Raw genomic sequence first — 18,297 nt, forward strand, 5'->3', positions numbered from 1 at the left:
TTGGTATGTGGCAGTATGTTGCACGTTTCACAATAAGCAAAAGAACACACCTGATTTTACCAATGAAACCCTGTGGGTACACAATACATAACCAAGCCCAATACTGGTACCTCATATATGTACTTGTTGTAAACCACATACTGTAACCTATACCTTTGACATTTTTGAAAGGTATGTAAACCCACAGCCTTGAGCCAGCACATAGTTTTTCACATAACTTACTATATAAAAACAGGTCAGATTACTTCCTACTAGTGCACTAATTACAAATGCTTGAGGAACAGCTGCACATCTTATACCATCTATAATACAATTTAAAAAAAAGAATAAAAGCAAAAAGTGCAATCTGATCATAAAAGCCACCTTTATTTTAGCATATCCTTAAAATGACCAGAAACAGCACCGATTCAGCAATTGGGGGGCTGAAGGTTGATGCTATTCATGTCTGTCTAGGTTCACATTTATGCGGCTGCACTAGGTGAGTTTTTCAGACACGTTTTGCATTTTTTATACCCTTGTTTTTTATGTGTTTTTTCATGCAGTTTTCATGCATTTTACTTTTTTTTTGTTTTCACTTTAAACATACTGTATACACACTGTATATAGCTGGTTGCTAAGCAGGGGGCCGGGAAGCTGGACGCCATGTCCACTGACAGCTGAATGTAAAAAAAAAATTGCCGGCAAAACAAATCGCAAAAAAAATGGCGTAGTGTCCCCCCTAGGTCAATACCAGGCCCTTTGGGCCTATTGTGGATTTGGAGGGGACACCCTCATGCTAAATTTAAAAAAAAATTCCTGGGCCCCCCCCCCGCAGAATCCATGCCAAACACTTATCCGAGCATGCAGCCAGCAGGTCGGGAAAGGGAGGGGACGAGTGAGCCCCCATATTCCGTGGCCCCCCCTTCCTATGTGAATGGGTATTGGGTACATCAGGAATGGGTAATGGGTACATTGTAGCCCTACCTATTCACCTCAAAAAGCAGTGAAATGTACAAAAAAAACAAGAGCCGGTTTTTGACAAGTCCTTTATTAAAAAATAGCTCTGGGCCGTCTTCTCCCTGAGCCGTCTTCTCCCTGAGCCATCTTCTCCTGCCGCTGTCTTCTTCCTCACAGCCAGTTACCCGCTGTGATGTCACAAGGGATGGGCTCCTTGGGTGATGTCATCGGATGGGCACACCCCATAACTATACAAGAGAAGCCAGATGGTAGGCGACAACACAAAGGAAGAAGATAGCCACATAAGAACAGTGTCTTTTTTTTTTATTTTTTTTTATTTTTTTTTGACATGAGAGAAGTTGGCACCAGGAGAGACGACAGCGGGAAAAGACAGCTCGGGGAGAAGACAGCTCCAAGCTATTTTTTCATTAAAGGATTATTGTTTTTTTTTACATTTCACTGCGTTTTTAGGTGAATGTGTAGCAGGTACAATGTACCTGATAAATATTTACATAGGGTCGATGGGATCTGGGGCCCCCTTTCTTAAAAGGGGCTTCCAGATTCCGATAAGCCCCCCGCCCGCAGACCCAGACAACCACCTGCTAGGGTGGTTGAGAAGAGGCCCTTGTCTCCATCAACATGGGGAAAATTGCTTTGGGGGGAGCAGAACCTCCCCAAAGCACCAATCCCCCCATGTTGAGGGCATGTGTCCTGGTATGGTTCAGAAAGGGGCGCTCGCTCGTCACCTCCCTTTCCTGACCTGCCGGGCTGCATGCTTGGATAAGGGTTTAGTATGGATTTTGGGGGCCCGCCCTTGCTTAGCGACCAGCTATATACAGTGTTAAAATAAGAACCGCAAAACACATCAAAAATCGCATCACAAACAGAACACTTGCGTTTCTGGTGCTGTTCCATTGAAGTCTATTACATGCAAAACAAAGGAAAAAAGTCCCCGAACCTTTCTAAAAATGCACCGGCCACAAAACACATAGGTGTGAACTTGTACCATAGGAAACCATGTTAAATGGACTAAAAATGCATTGGCGTGAACCTAGGGTAAGTGCTTAATCAAATCCAGGATGTTGTGTGAGGTGGGCTGGCACCTGTATTGAAAGAAAGTGTGTCAGGTAGTGATGGCCGAACGGTTCGCCCGGCGGTCGTTTCGCGGCGAATTTCCGACTTTCGCCGTCCGCGGGTTCGAACGCCTTTTTCCGTCGTTCGCCCCGGCGGACTTACGTGTTTAATGTATACAAGAACTTTAACCTTTCGTGACACGTTTATCATGTGTTACAGGACAACCAATTGAGACATGACAGCTCATGGACACTTGGACATTCCCCCTAACCTATAAATACACCCGATCCGGTGGCCATTTTACATTCTTTCTTCTGTCACTGTAGGGAAAGGATCCTGTGTGGAGTAGGGACAGAGAAAACGCTAGCTATTTGGTACACAAAAGTTCTTTTCAGGACTGGTATAGGTGTTAGGTCAGCAGCCTGAGTTTCTTTTGTCAGTTTAGATAAAGGGACAGAGCGCTGTATGCTGCTATTTTAGGGACAGCTCAGCCAGATTAGTCTTTCTTCATCATCATCATCATCATCATCATTAGCTGTTACTATCAGGTCCACAAAAGAGCTGTTCCAGCTAATCGTTCCAGCCTACTCTTTTTTGCCAATTTGTATAGGGACAGGCAGGAAGCAGTGTGTCAGGCAGTGAGGATAATTTTAAAGACTTGCTGTTACTATTAGTTCCACAAAGGTTCTTTTCAGGACTGGTATCAGTGGTACGGTAATAGGCTTGTACACGTATAATATTCTTTCTTCCAAATATAGAAAGAATATTATACTTGACTGCTGCCCTTCTGCTGCAGTCTGCTAATCATTCACAACTCACTTGTTCCACAAAGCTCTTTATCAGGACTGGTAACTTGGTCTGTCTAGGGTGCTACGGTACATAGGCTTGGGTGCGGTACAGTCTGCTGTTCTGTAAGGACCGCTATCGGTCCACAATACATAGGGTTGCCGTGCACTACTGCTGACCGCTGCCCTATACTGCAGCAGTCCTTCATTGGTATAGGGACTGACGTACAGTCTGCTAATCACTAACACACAACCTGCTTGGTCCACAAAAGTTCTTATAAGGACTGGTAACTTGGTATAGGGTGCTACGGTACATAGGCCTGAGTGCGTTACAGTCTGCTGTTCTGTAAGGACCGCTATCGGTCCACAATACATAGGGTTGCCGTGCACTACTGCTGACCGCTGCCCTATACTGCAGCAGTCCTTCAGCGGTATAGGGACTGACGCACAGTCTGCTAAACACTAACACACAACCTGCTTGGTCCACAAAAGTTTTTATAAGGACTGGTAACTTGGTATAGGGTGCTACGGTACATAGGCCTGAGTGCAGTACAGTCTGCTGTTCTGTAAGGACCGCTATCGGTCCACAATACATAGGGTTGCCGTGCACTACTGCTGACCGCTGCCCTATACTGCAGCAGTCCTTCATTGGTATAGGGACTGACGTACAGTCTGCTAATCACTAACACACAACCTGCTTGGTCCACAAAAGTTCTTATAAGGACTGGTAACTTGGTATAGGGTGCTACGGTACATAGGCCTGAGTGCGTTACAGTCTGCTGTTCTGTAAGGACCGCTATCGGTCCACAATACATAGGGTTGCCGTGCACTACTGCTGACCGCTGCCCTATACTGCAGCAGTCCTTCATTGGTATAGGGACTGACGTACAGTCTGCTAATCACTAACACACAACCTGCTTGTTCCACAAAAGTTCTTATAAGGACTGGTAACTTGGTATAGGGTGCTACGGTACATAGGCTTGAGTGCGGTACAGTCTGCTGTTCTGTAAGGACCGCTATCGGTCCACAATAGATAGGGTTGACGTGCACCACTGCTGACCGCTGCCCTATACTGCAGCAGTCCTTCAGCGGTATAGGGACTGACGTACAGTCTGCTAAACACTAATACACAACCTGCTTGGTCCACAAAAGTTCTTATAAGGACTGGTAACTTGGTATAGGGTGCTACGGTACATAGGCTTGAGTGCGGTACAGTCTGCTGTTCTGTAAGGACCGCTATCGGTCCACAATAGATAGGGTTGACGTGCACCACTGCTGACCGCTGCCCTATACTGCAGCAGTCCTTCAGCGGTATAGGGACTGACGCACAGTCTGCTAAACACTAACACACAACCTGCTTGGTCCACAAAAGTTTTTATAAGGACTGGTAACTTGGTATAGGGTGCTACGGTACATAGGCCTGAGTGCGTTACAGTCTGCTGTTCTGTAAGGACCGCTATCGGTCCACAATACATAGGGTTGCCGTGCACTACTGCTGACCGCTGCCCTATACTGCAGCAGTCCTTCATTGGTATAGGGACTGACGTACAGTCTGCTAATCACTAACACACAACCTGCTTGGTCCACAAAAGTTCTTATAAGGACTGGTAACTTGGTATAGGGTGCTACGGTACATAGGCCTGAGTGCGTTACAGTCTGCTGTTCTGTAAGGACCGCTATCGGTCCACAATACATAGGGTTGCCGTGCACTACTGCTGACCGCTGCCCTATACTGCAGCAGTCCTTCAGCGGTATAGGGACTGACGCACAGTCTGCTAAACACTAACACACAACCTGCTTGGTCCACAAAAGTTCTTATAAGGACTGGTAACTTGGTATAGGGTGCTACGGTACATAGGCCTGAGTGCAGTACAGTCTGCTGTTCTGTAAGGACCGCTATCGGTCCACAATACATAGGGTTGCCGTGCACTACTGCTGACCGCTGCCCTATACTGCAGCAGTCCTTCATTGGTATAGGGACTGACGTACAGTCTGCTAATCACTAACACACAACCTGCTTGTTCCACAAAAGTTCTTATAAGGACTGGTAACTTGGTATAGGGTGCTACGGTACATAGGCTTGAGTGCGGTACAGTCTGCTGTTCTGTAAGGACCGCTATCGGTCCACAATAGATAGGGTTGACGTGCACCACTGCTGACCGCTGCCCTATACTGCAGCAGTCCTTCAGCGGTATAGGGACTGACGTACAGTCTGCTAAACACTAATACACAACCTGCTTGGTCCACAAAAGTTCTTATAAGGACTGGTAACTTGGTATAGGGTGCTACGGTACATAGGCTTGAGTGCGGTACAGTCTGCTGTTCTGTAAGGACCGCTATCGGTCCACAATAGATAGGGTTGACGTGCACCACTGCTGACCGCTGCCCTATACTGCAGCAGTCCTTCAGCGGTATAGGGACTGACGCACAGTCTGCTAAACACTAACACACAACCTGCTTGGTCCACAAAAGTTTTTATAAGGACTGGTAACTTGGTATAGGGTGCTACGGTACATAGGCCTGAGTGCGTTACAGTCTGCTGTTCTGTAAGGACCGCTATCGGTCCACAATACATAGGGTTGCCGTGCACTACTGCTGACCGCTGCCCTATACTGCAGCAGTCCTTCATTGGTATAGGGACTGACGTACAGTCTGCTAATCACTAACACACAACCTGCTTGGTCCACAAAAGTTCTTATAAGGACTGGTAACTTGGTATAGGGTGCTACGGTACATAGGCCTGAGTGCGTTACAGTCTGCTGTTCTGTAAGGACCGCTATCGGTCCACAATACATAGGGTTGCCGTGCACTACTGCTGACCGCTGCCCTATACTGCAGCAGTCCTTCAGCGGTATAGGGACTGACGCACAGTCTGCTAAACACTAACACACAACCTGCTTGGTCCACAAAAGTTCTTATAAGGACTGGTAACTTGGTATAGGGTGCTACGGTACATAGGCTTGAGTGCGGTACAGTCTGCTGTTCTGTAAGGACCGCTATCGGTCCACAATAGATAGGGTTGACGTGCACCACTGCTGACCGCTGCCCTATACTGCAGCAGTCCTTCAGCGGTATAGGGACTGACGTACAGTCTGCTAAACACTAATACACAACCTGCTTGGTCCACAAAAGTTCTTATAAGGACTGGTAACTTGGTATAGGGTGCTACGGTACATAGGCTTGAGTGCGGTACAGTCTGCTGTTCTGTAAGGACCGCTATAGGTCCACAATAGATAGGGTTGACGTGCACCACTGCTGACCGCTCACCTATACTGCAGCAGTCCTTCAGCGGTATAGGGACTAAGAGTTTTGTCACAGGGTCATTTAAAAAATGACATGCAGAGGAAGAGGCAGGCCCTTCCGCAGGGGTGGTAGGGGTAGGGCAGGAGCAACAGGCTTGAGCCAAAGTGGGAAGTTGCAGAAGGTGCGTTCAATTACTTTAAAGGATGCACCAGACTTGGTTGAGTGGCTCGCTCAGCCTTACTCTTCTGCACCCTCCTCATCCTCTCGATCTGCACCCTCTTCTTCACTCTCTGCTATGTGCACCCCCAAAGACACTACCACCAACAACACGACCACCACCACCACCACCACATACCTTCCGCTTGAGTCACTGGAATTATTTTCCGATCCATATCAAGAGGACATTTCTGATGCGCAGCCACTCTTGGTATTGGATCAGGAAGAGGAGGTAGCAACAAGCGCTACTCAGCAGTCTGACGCCAGTACCCAGATCAGCCCAAGGAGGAGGTTGGTCCCCGGTGTTGCTGCCTACTCTACTTATAGCGGTGGGGAAGGTGACGTTGATGATGACGTGTCTAGTGATGTCACGTGGGTGCCCACAAGAGAGGAAGAGGAGGGGAGTTCAGAGGGAGATATGGACCAGCAGATAGGGAGGAGAAGCAGCAATGACTTACATTGCACAGCAGGGACAAAGCAGACTGCAAATGTATCAGGAGCGAGTCATCGACCATGTACGGTCACATCTGGCGCTCCCAGGACACCGGCACATGGCTCCGCAGTGTGGGCTTTTTTTAACGTGTCCGCTGCTGACAATAGCGTTGCCATCTGCAATCTTTGCAGTCAACGCGTTAGTCGCGGTAAGCCCAATACTCACCTAGGGACGACCGCCTTAAGAAGGCACATGAGCAGCCATCACCGAGCCCAGTGGGAGCAACGGAACACACAAAGCCACACTGCAGGCTCTCACCGTCCAGCCTCGTCTTCTACTTCTCCTTCTCCTCTCTCCTCACAATTGTCCTCCACTCCACCTTCCATCACGCCAAGCTCACATTTTTCTGCAAAAAGGCAGGCTTCCGTGGGCCTAATGTTTGAGCGTAAAAAAATGATGACGCCGGATAACCCTCTTGCCCAACGGTTGGCGGCTGGCTTGTCAGAACTCATAGCCCGCCAACTACTGCCATATAAACTGGTGGACTCGGAGGCCTTTCGCAAATTTGTGGCCATTGGAACACCACAATGGAAGGTCCCAGGAAGGAAGTATTTCTCAGAGAAGGGCATCCCAGAGCTATATGGCCATGTTCAGCGGCAAGTGAATGTATCTCTGGCACACAGTGTCGGTGCCAAGATACATCTGACCACAGACACGTGGTCTAGCAAACACGGGCAGGGAAGGTATATCAGTTTTACTGCCCACTGGGTGAACCTTCTGACGGCCGTCAAGCATGTAACCCGTGGCACCCGTGTAGATTTGGTTTTACCGCCACGGATTGCATGCAGGCCTGACTCTTCTTCTCCTCCTCCTACTCCATCCTCCTCCCTCTCCTCCTCAGCTGCCTCCTCCTTTTCCGCTGCTAGCGTCTCTTCCACTGCACCGCCCAAGCTCCCCAGAACCTATTCCACATGCCAGGTGAGACGTTGCCATGCCGTGCTGCGTCTGTTGTGCCTGGAAGCAAAGAGCCACACTGGCCCGGCACTCCTTTCAGCTTTGCGTTCACAGGCAGATGAGTGGCTAACACCGCTCAATTTGACAGTTGGTAAAGTGGTGTGTGACAACGGTGCCAATCTGCTTAGCGCATTGAAACAGGGCAAAATCACGCACGTGCCGTGCATGGCACACGTCTTAAACTTGGTCGTGCAGCGATTCCTTGTCAAATACCCTGGGGTCCAGGACATCTTGCGGCAGGCAAGGAAAATCTCGGCCCATTTCAGAAGATCTTACACGGCCATGGCTCGCCTTGCTGACATTCAGCGGCGACACCATCTGCCGGTCAGACGTCTTATTTGCGATTGCCCGACGCGATGGAACTCAACCTTCTATATGCTTGATAGGCTGCTCCAGCAGAAACGTGCAGTTAACGTCTACCTGTATGAACTCTGCGAAAGAAACGGTTCTGGGGAGCTGGGTTTTTTTTCACCGCGCCAGTGGCTGCTCATGCGCGACACATGCAGACTTCTGCGGCCATTTGAGGAGATCACCAAACTGGTCAGTCGCAGCCATGGCGCCATCAGTGACATGGTACCTTATGCCTTCTTTCTGGAGCGTGCATTGCGTCGTGTCATTGATCAGGCTGTGGAGGAGCAGGAGCGGGAAGATGAGGAAGTCGCAATGCTGGATGAATTCCCAGGGGGGGCTACTCTATCTGAGACAAGTCAACAACAGGAGTCTGATGAGGAGTCAGAGGAGGATGGTGCCGGGGCGGATGAGCAGGAGCAAGAAGAGCATGCTTTAAACCTTTCTGGGATCCCTGTTGTGCGAGGATGGGGAGAGGAGAATGAAGAGGACGACATTATCCTGGATGATGAGCAGGAGCCAGGCCACCACACCGCTTCCACTTTAGTGCAAATGGGGGCCTTCATGCTCCAGTGTTTTAATAGGGACCCCCGTATAAAAAGCATGAGGGTCAAGGACCAGTACTGGGTGGCAACGTACTTAGACCCCCGGTACAAACACAAAATGGCGGAAATGTTACCGCCGTCGCAGAGGGCTGTCAGAATGCAGCACTTCCAGGCCTTGCTTCGAGAAATGCTGCATTCTGCTTTTGCGTGCGCTGGCAGAGGAGCAATTCCCACTCCCAGAGAAGGATTTGCGGGTACCAATCCAACAGCGCCTGCAAGAAGAGGCCGGTTTGAAGATGTGTTGGTGACTTCGGATATGAGGTCATTCTTTCAGCCGACCCATCGACAGGTGTCATCCGGATCCAGCATCAGGGAACGCCTAGACCGTCAGGTGTCCGACTACATTGGGTTAACGGCCGATGTGGACGCTCTGAGGAGTGATGAACCCCTAGACTACTGGGTGGGCAGGCTTGACCTCTGGCCAGAGCTTGCCCAATTTGCAATCGAACTGTTGGCTTGCCCCTCATCCAGTGTCCTGTCCGAAAGGACGTTCAGCGCAGCAGGGGGGATTGTGACCGATAAGCGTACTCGCCTAGCTCACCACAGTGTTAACTACCTCACATTTCTAAAAATGAATGAGGCATGGATCTCGGAGGAATTCAACACATGTGATCAGTAGACCATGTATATGTCTATAAACAATTTTTGGAATCAAGCACACAGACCTTCTTAATTCATTTGGCTCACTTCCCTGACCCAAAAAAGCACACCGTACTATATGCCCCTACCCTCCTCTTTGAAGAGGTTGAGCGGTGTCATATTTCTACTGGGGCTGCTTATTATGAGGGGTTCCCACCATCCCTGTGCTGTGCTGACTTCCTCCTGGGTGTTCTTATTATGAGGGGCTCCCACCATCCCTGTGCTGTGCTGACTTCCTCCTGGGGGTTCTTATTATGAGGGGATCACACCATCCCTGTGCTGTGCTGACTTCCTCCTGGGGCTGCTTACGGTGCTGCTGTCAGCGCTGTATGTCACGGAGCTGCTGTCAGCGCTGTATGTCACGGAGCTGCTGTCAGCGCTGTATGTCACGGAGCTGCTGTCAGCGCTGTATGTCACGGAGCTGCTGTCAGCGCTGTATGTCACGGAGCTGCTGTCAGCGCTGTATGTCACGGAGCTGCTGTCAGCGCTGTATGTCACGGAGCTGCTGTCAGCGCTGTATGTCACGGAGCTGCTGTCAGCGCTGTATGTCACGGAGCTGCTGTCAGCGCTGTATGTCACGGAGCTGCTGTCAGCGCTGTATGTCACGGTGCTGCTGTCAGCGCTGTATGTCACGGAGCTGCTGTCAGCGCTGTATGTCACGGAGCTGCTGTCAGTGCTGTATGTCACGGAGCTGCTGTCAGCGCTGTATGTCACGGAGCTGCTGTCAGCGCTGTATGTCACGGAGCTGCTGTCAGCGCTGTATGTCACGGTGCTGCTGTCAGCGCTGTATGTCACGGAGCTGCTGTCAGCGCTGTATGTCACGGAGCTGCTGTCAGCGCTGTATGTCACGGAGCTGCTGTCAGCGCTGTATGTCACGGAGCTGCTGTCAGCGCTGTATGTCACGGAGCTGCTGTCAGCGCTGTATGTCACGGAGCTGCTGTCAGCGCTGTATGTCACGGAGCTGCTGTCAGCGCTGTATGTCACGGAGCTGCTGTCAGCGCTGTATGTCACGGAGCTGCTGTCAGCGCTGTATGTCACGGAGCTGCTGTCAGCGCTGTATGTCACGGAGCTGCTGTCAGCGCTGTATGTCACGGAGCTGCTGTCAGCGCTGTATGTCACGGTGCTGCTGTCAGCGCTGTATGTCACGGAGCTGCTGTCAGCGCTGTATGTCACGGAGCTGCTGTCAGTGCTGTATGTCACGGAGCTGCTGTCAGCGCTGTATGTCACGGAGCTGCTGTCAGCGCTGTATGTCACGGAGCTGCTGTCAGCGCTGTATGTCACGGTGCTGCTGTCAGCGCTGTATGTCACGGAGCTGCTGTCAGCGCTGTATGTCACGGAGCTGCTGTCAGCGCTGTATGTCACGGAGCTGCTGTCAGCGCTGTATGTCACGGAGCTGCTGTCAGCGCTGTATGTCACGGAGCTGCTGTCAGCGCTGTATGTCACGGTGCTGATGTCAGTGCTCTGTATTACGGTGCTGCTGTCAGTGCTCTGTATCTCCTGCACCCTCTTGTTTGCCTACCCTGGTCCCTGACCTTCCCTCTCCTCCATTGCCTTCATTAGCTCCATAGTCCTGAATTGTCAGAACAATTTCCCAAATAAAAAAAAAATGCTTGTAGTTATCGATCCCAAATTCACCTCATACATGTATTATGCTATTGTCCAGGTGGTGGGACTACGTGCTACCCCCTAATAATTACCCCGTGGCCGCAAATTCGACCTAAAGGTTTGCGAAATTCGCCTCCCATTGAAGTCAATGGAGCCCGCGGCGAACGGTCGTTTTCGCGAACGTTTGTGTCCGTTCGCGTTTCGCGTTCGCGAAACGTCCCGTCGGAAGTTCGTCCATCACTAGTGTCAGGTATATGATGGTGAACCAACCTGGAGAAGCATTGATTATTTTGTGGTACTAATATTAAACACACCAGACAATGACAATTACACAGTACAAGCAATGGAATTCAGCTCCATTCTATTCTTTGAGACACAGGAAACATCAACATCATTCAGCTCTGGCACCTCAGGAAGAGTACCATGTCCTTGGATAGTATGCATTAATTGCCTATGAGAATAGAAAATACATTTTCAGATTTATACTTCGCATGCCAGCTTTCATTTAATAGTCTCTTTGGAGTGTGACTTTTCTTACCAGTGTGGTCTTGACATGACATAATGGAGAGTTGGTCGCTGAAATCCATTGAATGTAGAAAATCCAACCACAGTGTAGGCACCCATGTTCTCAAACAGTATCCAGTCCCCCACCTGCAGCTCTGGTAGGTCACATTGTTCAATAATCCGATCATCTGAATCACAAGTGGGTCCCCAAATGCTGCTAGAGTAGAGTTTCTCATCTGGTTTGGATTTCTGCAATGAAAAATAAATAAGGAAAGGTCCCTGGGCTTATGCAGAAATCTGAATATCCAATCATATTTCCTCTCTCATGTTTAGTTTTACATTTAACTGGACATCAGCCTAAGTCATAGGTCATAGGCTGCCAGAAGCCTAGCAGCTGCTACCTGTTAAGACCGCAAACACTCATAACATAGGAGGCCATGTGGTAAGACAACAGCATGCGCTCAGACCCCCGACTCTCCCCATATTTAAAGCCTGACAGTTTGCTTTTAAACAGAATGTTTGGTGGATCAGTACATAAATGTTCAGGGAAAAAAACTTTCAAAACCAGTAGAATATAACTTCTAGATCTCCCTTTTGAGGAATGGGTTGTCCTTCTTTAAACACACCTTTTTGGTGACTATGCCCATTTCCATCCTAAACTTTGAGATTAAGTTGAAGGAGCCATGGATTCCATCATTTACATAGTACATGAGTGTTTTTTTGGAAGCATCATCTTCATCTAAGAAGAAACAAATGAATCTGTTAACAAGTGCATGGGAGAAATCAAGTAATACTTATGCCGTGTACACGCGATCGGACTATCTGGCGGACTTAGTTTAGTTAGTCCGCCAGACAATTCGCCTGTTTGTGGGCTCCGGCTGACTTTTTCTTTACGAAAGTCTGGCGGACTTTGAAAGAAGACTTGACTGAAAATTGTCCACCAGACTTGGTTTTCCGGTGGACAATCTGCTCGCCTGTGTGCTAGACCGCCGGACTTTTCAAATGAATGGACTTGCCCACACACAGAGTAAAGTCTGTTCATTTTGAACGTGACTTCAGGTACGACAGGACTAGCGAAGGAAGTCAATGTCGCTGCCTCCATCGGCGAGATTGACACCTAGCTAGCCCAGTCGTCTGGTATGGATTTTAAGGGGCACACCTACGCCGAAAAAACGGCGTGAGGGTCCCCCCAAAGTCCATACCAGACCCTTATCCGAGCACGCAGCCTGGCCGGTCAGGAAAGGGGGTGGGGACGAGCGAGCGCCCCCCCCCCTGAACTGTACCAGGCCACGTGCCCTCAACATGGGGGGTGGGTGCTTTGGGGAAATGGGTCGCCTGCGGCCCCCCCTCCACCCCAAAGCACCTTGTCCCCATGTTGATGAGGACAAGGGCCTCTTCCCGACAACCCAAGCAAATTGGTTGTCGGGGTCTGCGGCAGGGGGCTTATCGAAATCTGGGAGTCCCCTTTAATAAGGGGGCCCCCAGACCCTGGCCCCCTACCCTATGTGAATGAGTATGTTGTACATTGTACCCCTACCCATTCACCTGGGGCAAAAAATGTGTAAATAAAAAAACTCATAACACAGGCTTTTAAAGTAGTTTATTAGGCAGCTCCGGGGTTCTTATTCCGACTTCGGGGGTCTTCTCGCCGGGCTCCTCCGCTATCTTCTGCTGCTTTTTTGCTAGCGGAGGAGCCCGGCTTTCTTGTTAGTCATCGTTGCCATCCGGGCTCTTCTTCAGACTTTGAGGGTCTTCTTCCCTTTTCTTTGCGCTTTCCGCTTCTTCTTCCACTCTTCGGTTCTTCTGCCGGGCTCCTCCGCTATCTTCTTCCAGCTCTTTTACTAGCATTGGCGAAGAAGAAGAAGGAAGGAAGAAGGAAGAAAGACGAAGAAAGAAGAAGAAGGAAGAAGAAGAAGACCAATGCTAGTAAAAGATCTGGAAGAAAATAGCGGAGGAGCCCGGCAGAAGAACCAGAAAGCGTGGAGAAGTCGGACGAAGACCCCCGGACAGTGACGATGATGAACAAGAAAGCCGGGCTCCGCTAGCAGAAGATCCCCAGAGCTGCCTAATAAACTACTTTAAAAACCTGTGTTGTGTGTTTTTTTATTTACATTTTTTCCCCCCAGGTGAATGGGTAGGGGTAAGATGTACCCCATACTCATTCACATAGGGTGAGGGTCTGGGATCTCGGGGCCCCCTTATTAAAGGGGGCTCCCAGATTCCGATAAGCCCCCCGCCCGCAGACCCCAACAACCAACAGCCGGGGGTTGTCGGGAAGAGGCCCTTGTCCTCATACACATGGGGACAAGGTGCTATGGGGTGGGGGGGCTGCAGGGTGCCCCCCTTCCCCAAAGCACACATCCCCCCATGTTGAGGGTACAGGGCCTGTTACGGTTCAGGAGGAGGGGGGGGCGCTCGCTCGTCCCCACCCCCTTTCCTGACCGGCCGGGCTGTGTGCTCGGACCATTTTTTTGGCGTAGGGGTCCCCCTTAAAATCTATACCAGGCGACGGGGCTAGCAAGGTGTCAATCTCCCCAATGGAGGCAGCGTCATTGACTTCCTTCACTAGTTCCATCGTACCTGAAGTCGCGTTCAAAATGAACGGACTTTACTCCATGTGTGGGCAAGTCCGCACGTTAGGAAAGAAACCTCCGCTGCAAAGTCTGATAGTCTGATCGTGTGTACGTGGTGTTAGGCTTTGCTCACATATATGCGAATTGGATGCCTTTTGAACCGCATCCGATTTGCATGACATGTGAATCAAACCGGCTTTCTATGGAGCCAGTTTACATATATGCAGTGCAGCAGCAGTGGGAATTTGCTGCAAATGTAAAAAAGAGTTCTTCTATAGAAAAGCATTTTAATTGCACAGTTTTGAACATGAATTTGAGGTGGAAAAAAAAGAACAGCATGGGGGTCCCCTCCAATCCATACCAGGCTCTTATGGGTTTGTTACTGATTTTTAAAGGGAACAACACTCCAAATAAAAAAAAAAAAAAAAGTGCGATCCACCTAAAATCTATACCAGACCCTTATCCAAGTATGCAGCTTGGCAGTAAAGGGTGGAGTGAGCGAGCACCCCCCTTCCTGAACCATACCAGGCCACATCCTGTCCCACCACCTACCCTAAAGCACCTTATCCCCATGCTGATGGGGACAAGTGCCTCTTCCCCACAGCCCTGGCCGGTGGTTGTGGGAATCTGCAGGGGGCTTATCGGAATCTGAAAGCCCCCTTTAAGAGCCCTTTCACACTGAAAGTGCAGGGGCATGGGCGGAAAAGTGCTGCTAGTTTTAGCAGCGCTTTACCGTCATATTATAGAGGCACTTTTCGTCCGCTGCCGAAGCACGTTGCAGGCGCTTTGGTGGCGCTACCCATTGTATGCACCCCTCCTAAAGTGCCTCAAAGAAGTTGCTTGCAGGACTTTTTTAGACGTCCTGCCAGCGCAGCGCCCCAGTGTGAAAGCATTTGGACTTTCACACTGGGATTGCAGATGAGGTATTTTTCAGGCGCTTTACACGCCTCCAGTGTGAAAGGGATCCAACAAGGGGGCCCCCACATCTCCACCCCCCTGCCCCCAGGGAATGAAAAAAAAGTGTAAAGAAATTTATAAAAAAGTGTCAAAAATAAATGTAGCACCCTGGAGTTGAGGCAGGGTTGATCCTCACAAATTTTCTTGCCAGAAGTAGTTATCCTGGTTGATTGCTAGAGATCTATTGATTTCTCCCTGTTTGGCCTTGTTACACTTTTCTCTTCTACCACTAGGTGTCTGGGTACTTGGTGGTACTAGATATGAGAAGGGCAACGCAAGGTCAGGTTATGGGTATATGGGGTATCTCAGCCAATGGGCAGGGGTTTTCTTGAATCCCCTGGCCTGCTGGGAAAGCCTATATATTTGGAAAGCCTATATATTTGGGTGAGGTCAGATGATCTGTGTTCTGTGCCACCTGGAAGCCTGTCTGGGTGGACGTGTGTTGTATTGCCCGGACTGCTAGGCCGTAAATGGGGCCTATCCAGAGCACATCTGGCTGCTAGGCTGTCTGAGGGCCTATCCAGAAGCACGAGAGCAACGCAGGGTTGGGACTGTGGCTTGCAGTCCAACTAGAAGTTGTTGTTCTGCCGACCAGAGAACCTGTCATGGTCAGAGGTAGAGGAGAAGCTGTTGCCAGTTAATGACTGTCCTCCTTATTACCAGGGACCACAGTGAGTAACTGAAGCAAGTACCAGAGCAGTATTCTCACCAAGCGGGGATGGTGAAGAATCTGGAAACTTCAGTGGGAATAAAGCCAGAGACCCAGTCAGAGTAGGTCAAGCTAGGGACCGAGCAGGCCAGCGTGGGTGAAGCTTGAGAGGTATCTAGAGTGCTAGGGACCCAGCAGAGAAGCTGGGGCGACGCTTGTGTGAAGATACCACCGCAAAGATTGGAGGAGCTCATAGGATTCAGTGGCAGTGAATCAGTGGGTCTAGTGAGAGCGTGCTGTAGAACTACAAGGAGTGATTGTAGTGAAAGTAAAGGAACTGTTAAGCCTGTGTTTGGAACTGTTAAAGACTGTTACCATAGGAGACAGCATTCCTACACATGCAGATGTGGCTTCTTGCTTGGGCCTTTCGCTGCATGGCTGTCTTCCTATTGAAGTCTCGGAGTCTGCCAATTGAAGTTGCAACTACCTAAGGGTGTCCTGGCCCCAATCCCCCCCCCCCCCAAAAAAAAAGGTTTGTTAAGAGAAATAAACTTTCTTTTGCATCCAAGAAGTGTCTGGTGCTCAATAACTTTAGCAACTATAAGCCCACCATGCCTCACAAACTACTACATACAAAAGGATGTCAGCTGTCCCTGGCCTTGCTACAGAAATAAAAACACAGAGACAGTTTTTGACAATTCCGTTATTAAAAAACAAAAAAACAAAACCAATAACAATAATAATAATAAAAACAACTTAAGGATCTGGTATGGATTTGGGGGGACCCCACTCCATTTTAAATTTTGGTGTGGGCCTCCCCATAAAATATTAACCAGACCCAAAAGGGCATGGTATGGATGGGTGGAAACCCTACGCTGTTTTTTCACACTTTTTTTTATTGCTGACAATGTTTCTTTTTAGGTTTATACTAAAAATGGGGTCGGTGGTGCTACCTTTTATACGGGCATATATACTACTGTTGTACCCTGAATATTTTCATATGAGCTGCATAGAGCTAGTATGCCTATTGCAGAGAGAATTAGGGAGTATTAAACATGCAGTGATATATAAAAAAAAAGAGAGAGAACCACACCATATACACCAAGAGTGCCTATTACAGAGAAATTTAGAAGGTATCAAACAGCAGTGATATAAAAAAGAGACTACACTCTATATACATAAAAATACGTGTGCTATACTACATGTTAGTGCTTATATTAATACATATGCTGACTAAATGTCCCCAATACTATATGGTATTAAATACCGGCTTAGGATGATAATTTAATCATGGGGTCAGTTAGTCATCAAATGAGAAGGTACTCAATCCCTATCAGGGCGTACTACACATATCATGTAAATAATATGCAGTGCAACATAACCAAACAATACAGTGACTAACGTGCAAACGCACGTAAAAAACTTTTTGTGAAAAACAAAAAAAGAGAGCTTTATTTTTAGGGGAGGCTGCAACTGAGACAACTGAGATTGCTTACCTAAGAGCGGCTTTTTACAATAATTTAAAAAATGTTTCTTTTTACATTCAGTTATCAACCTCCCTGCCCCAAAGCACCCACCTTATGTTGAGGGCATGTGGCCTGGTATGGTTCGGGGGGGGGGGGGTGGGGGGGTGGGAGGTTGCTCGCCCCCCCCTTTTCCTGGCCTGCCAGGCTGCATGCCAATTAAAAAAAGATAAAAAATTGGCAAGGGGTCCCCCCCTTAAAATCCATAGCAGACCTAAGGGCCTGCTATGGATTTGGGAGGACCCAACTCCATTTTAGATTTTTGGCGTGGGGTTCTCCTTAAAATCTGTACCAGACCCAAAAGGGCCTGGTATGGATGGGGGAAATCCCATGCTGTTTTTTTTCACACTTTTTTATTGCTGGCAATGTTTCTTTTTACTTTCATTTGTCATCGGTGAAGCCCGCTGACAGCTGATGAGTCATTCGTTGTTAAGGACTCGATGGCTGGCTTCTCAGCCTGCTCCATACTAACCAGCTAATGTTAAAGATGCTGGTGGCCGCTGGCTCCAAGAATTTGCATCTGAACTGCATCTGAACTGCTGAAAATTTCTGAAATTCACAGTGAAAACTGAGGGGAAATTTGCATCAGACATGTGACTTTAGCCTTAAAGCATGCTTAGGGTGAAACCAGCAAGTTGTATCCATTTGCACTACATACCATGAGAGCCCGTCTGTTCAGTCAGCATGACTTTCTTAGCAATAACATTGACAGCCAATTTTAACGCAGATGCCACATAGTATCTTCCAGGCTCTGCAATGATTTGCACACCTGAGTTTGCAGGGAAATATTTATCCAAGGTTAGATTTATCACTGACATCACCTAAAGAGAATTAAAAAAAAAATGGAGCATTGCTTTTATACATTTAAACAAGGTGTAGTTCAAAGCTAGACAATTTTTACCTTAATGCAGTCCCTGCATTAAGGTAAAAAACATCCCAGTAGTTGTATACCAAAATGTTTTATTTTTTATAACCACTCTAAGCTGCTTAGGGGGCAATTTAAAATAAATGTAACCATACTGATATGAAAGCATTTTCTTCAACATGTTAAAAACTACTCCTAGCAAAATGCAGAAACCCCTCTAGTTGACTATTTCCAAAAGTAATTTGGTTTACACAAGGATTTACATATTGTAGGTGATGTTGAAGAAAGACACAAGTCCATCACGTCAAACCTATATATGTGATTATGT

At 48.5% G+C, this 18,297-nt stretch overlaps 1 protein-coding gene across 5 annotated transcripts in view; it reads right to left on the reverse strand.

Moving 5' to 3' along the window:
* Window positions 1-347: 347 nt before the first annotated feature.
* Window positions 348-18,297, reverse strand: part of LOC143988871 (ornithine decarboxylase 1-like) — a 59,925-nt gene continuing 41,975 nt past the window's right edge. For all 5 annotated transcript variants that reach the window (XM_077488775.1, XM_077488778.1, XM_077488776.1 and 2 more), the window contains exons 7-11: window positions 17,763-17,925; window positions 12,029-12,141; window positions 11,437-11,651; window positions 11,149-11,349; window positions 348-2,063 (exon numbers count right to left, since the gene is read on the reverse strand). In XM_077488775.1, coding sequence (XP_077344901.1) covers window positions 11,226-11,349; window positions 11,437-11,651; window positions 12,029-12,141; window positions 17,763-17,925 — 615 coding nt within the window. In that variant the 3' untranslated portion in view covers window positions 348-2,063; window positions 11,149-11,225. The remainder of the gene's footprint in view (window positions 2,064-11,148; window positions 11,350-11,436; window positions 11,652-12,028; window positions 12,142-17,762; window positions 17,926-18,297) is intronic.

The sequence above is a fragment of the Lithobates pipiens genome, unplaced genomic scaffold (genome assembly GCF_037356315.1).
Source record: "Lithobates pipiens isolate NorthernLeopardFrog02 unplaced genomic scaffold, aLitPip1_a1.2 Scaffold_18, whole genome shotgun sequence".
Lineage (NCBI taxonomy): Eukaryota > Metazoa > Chordata > Amphibia > Anura > Ranidae > Lithobates > Lithobates pipiens.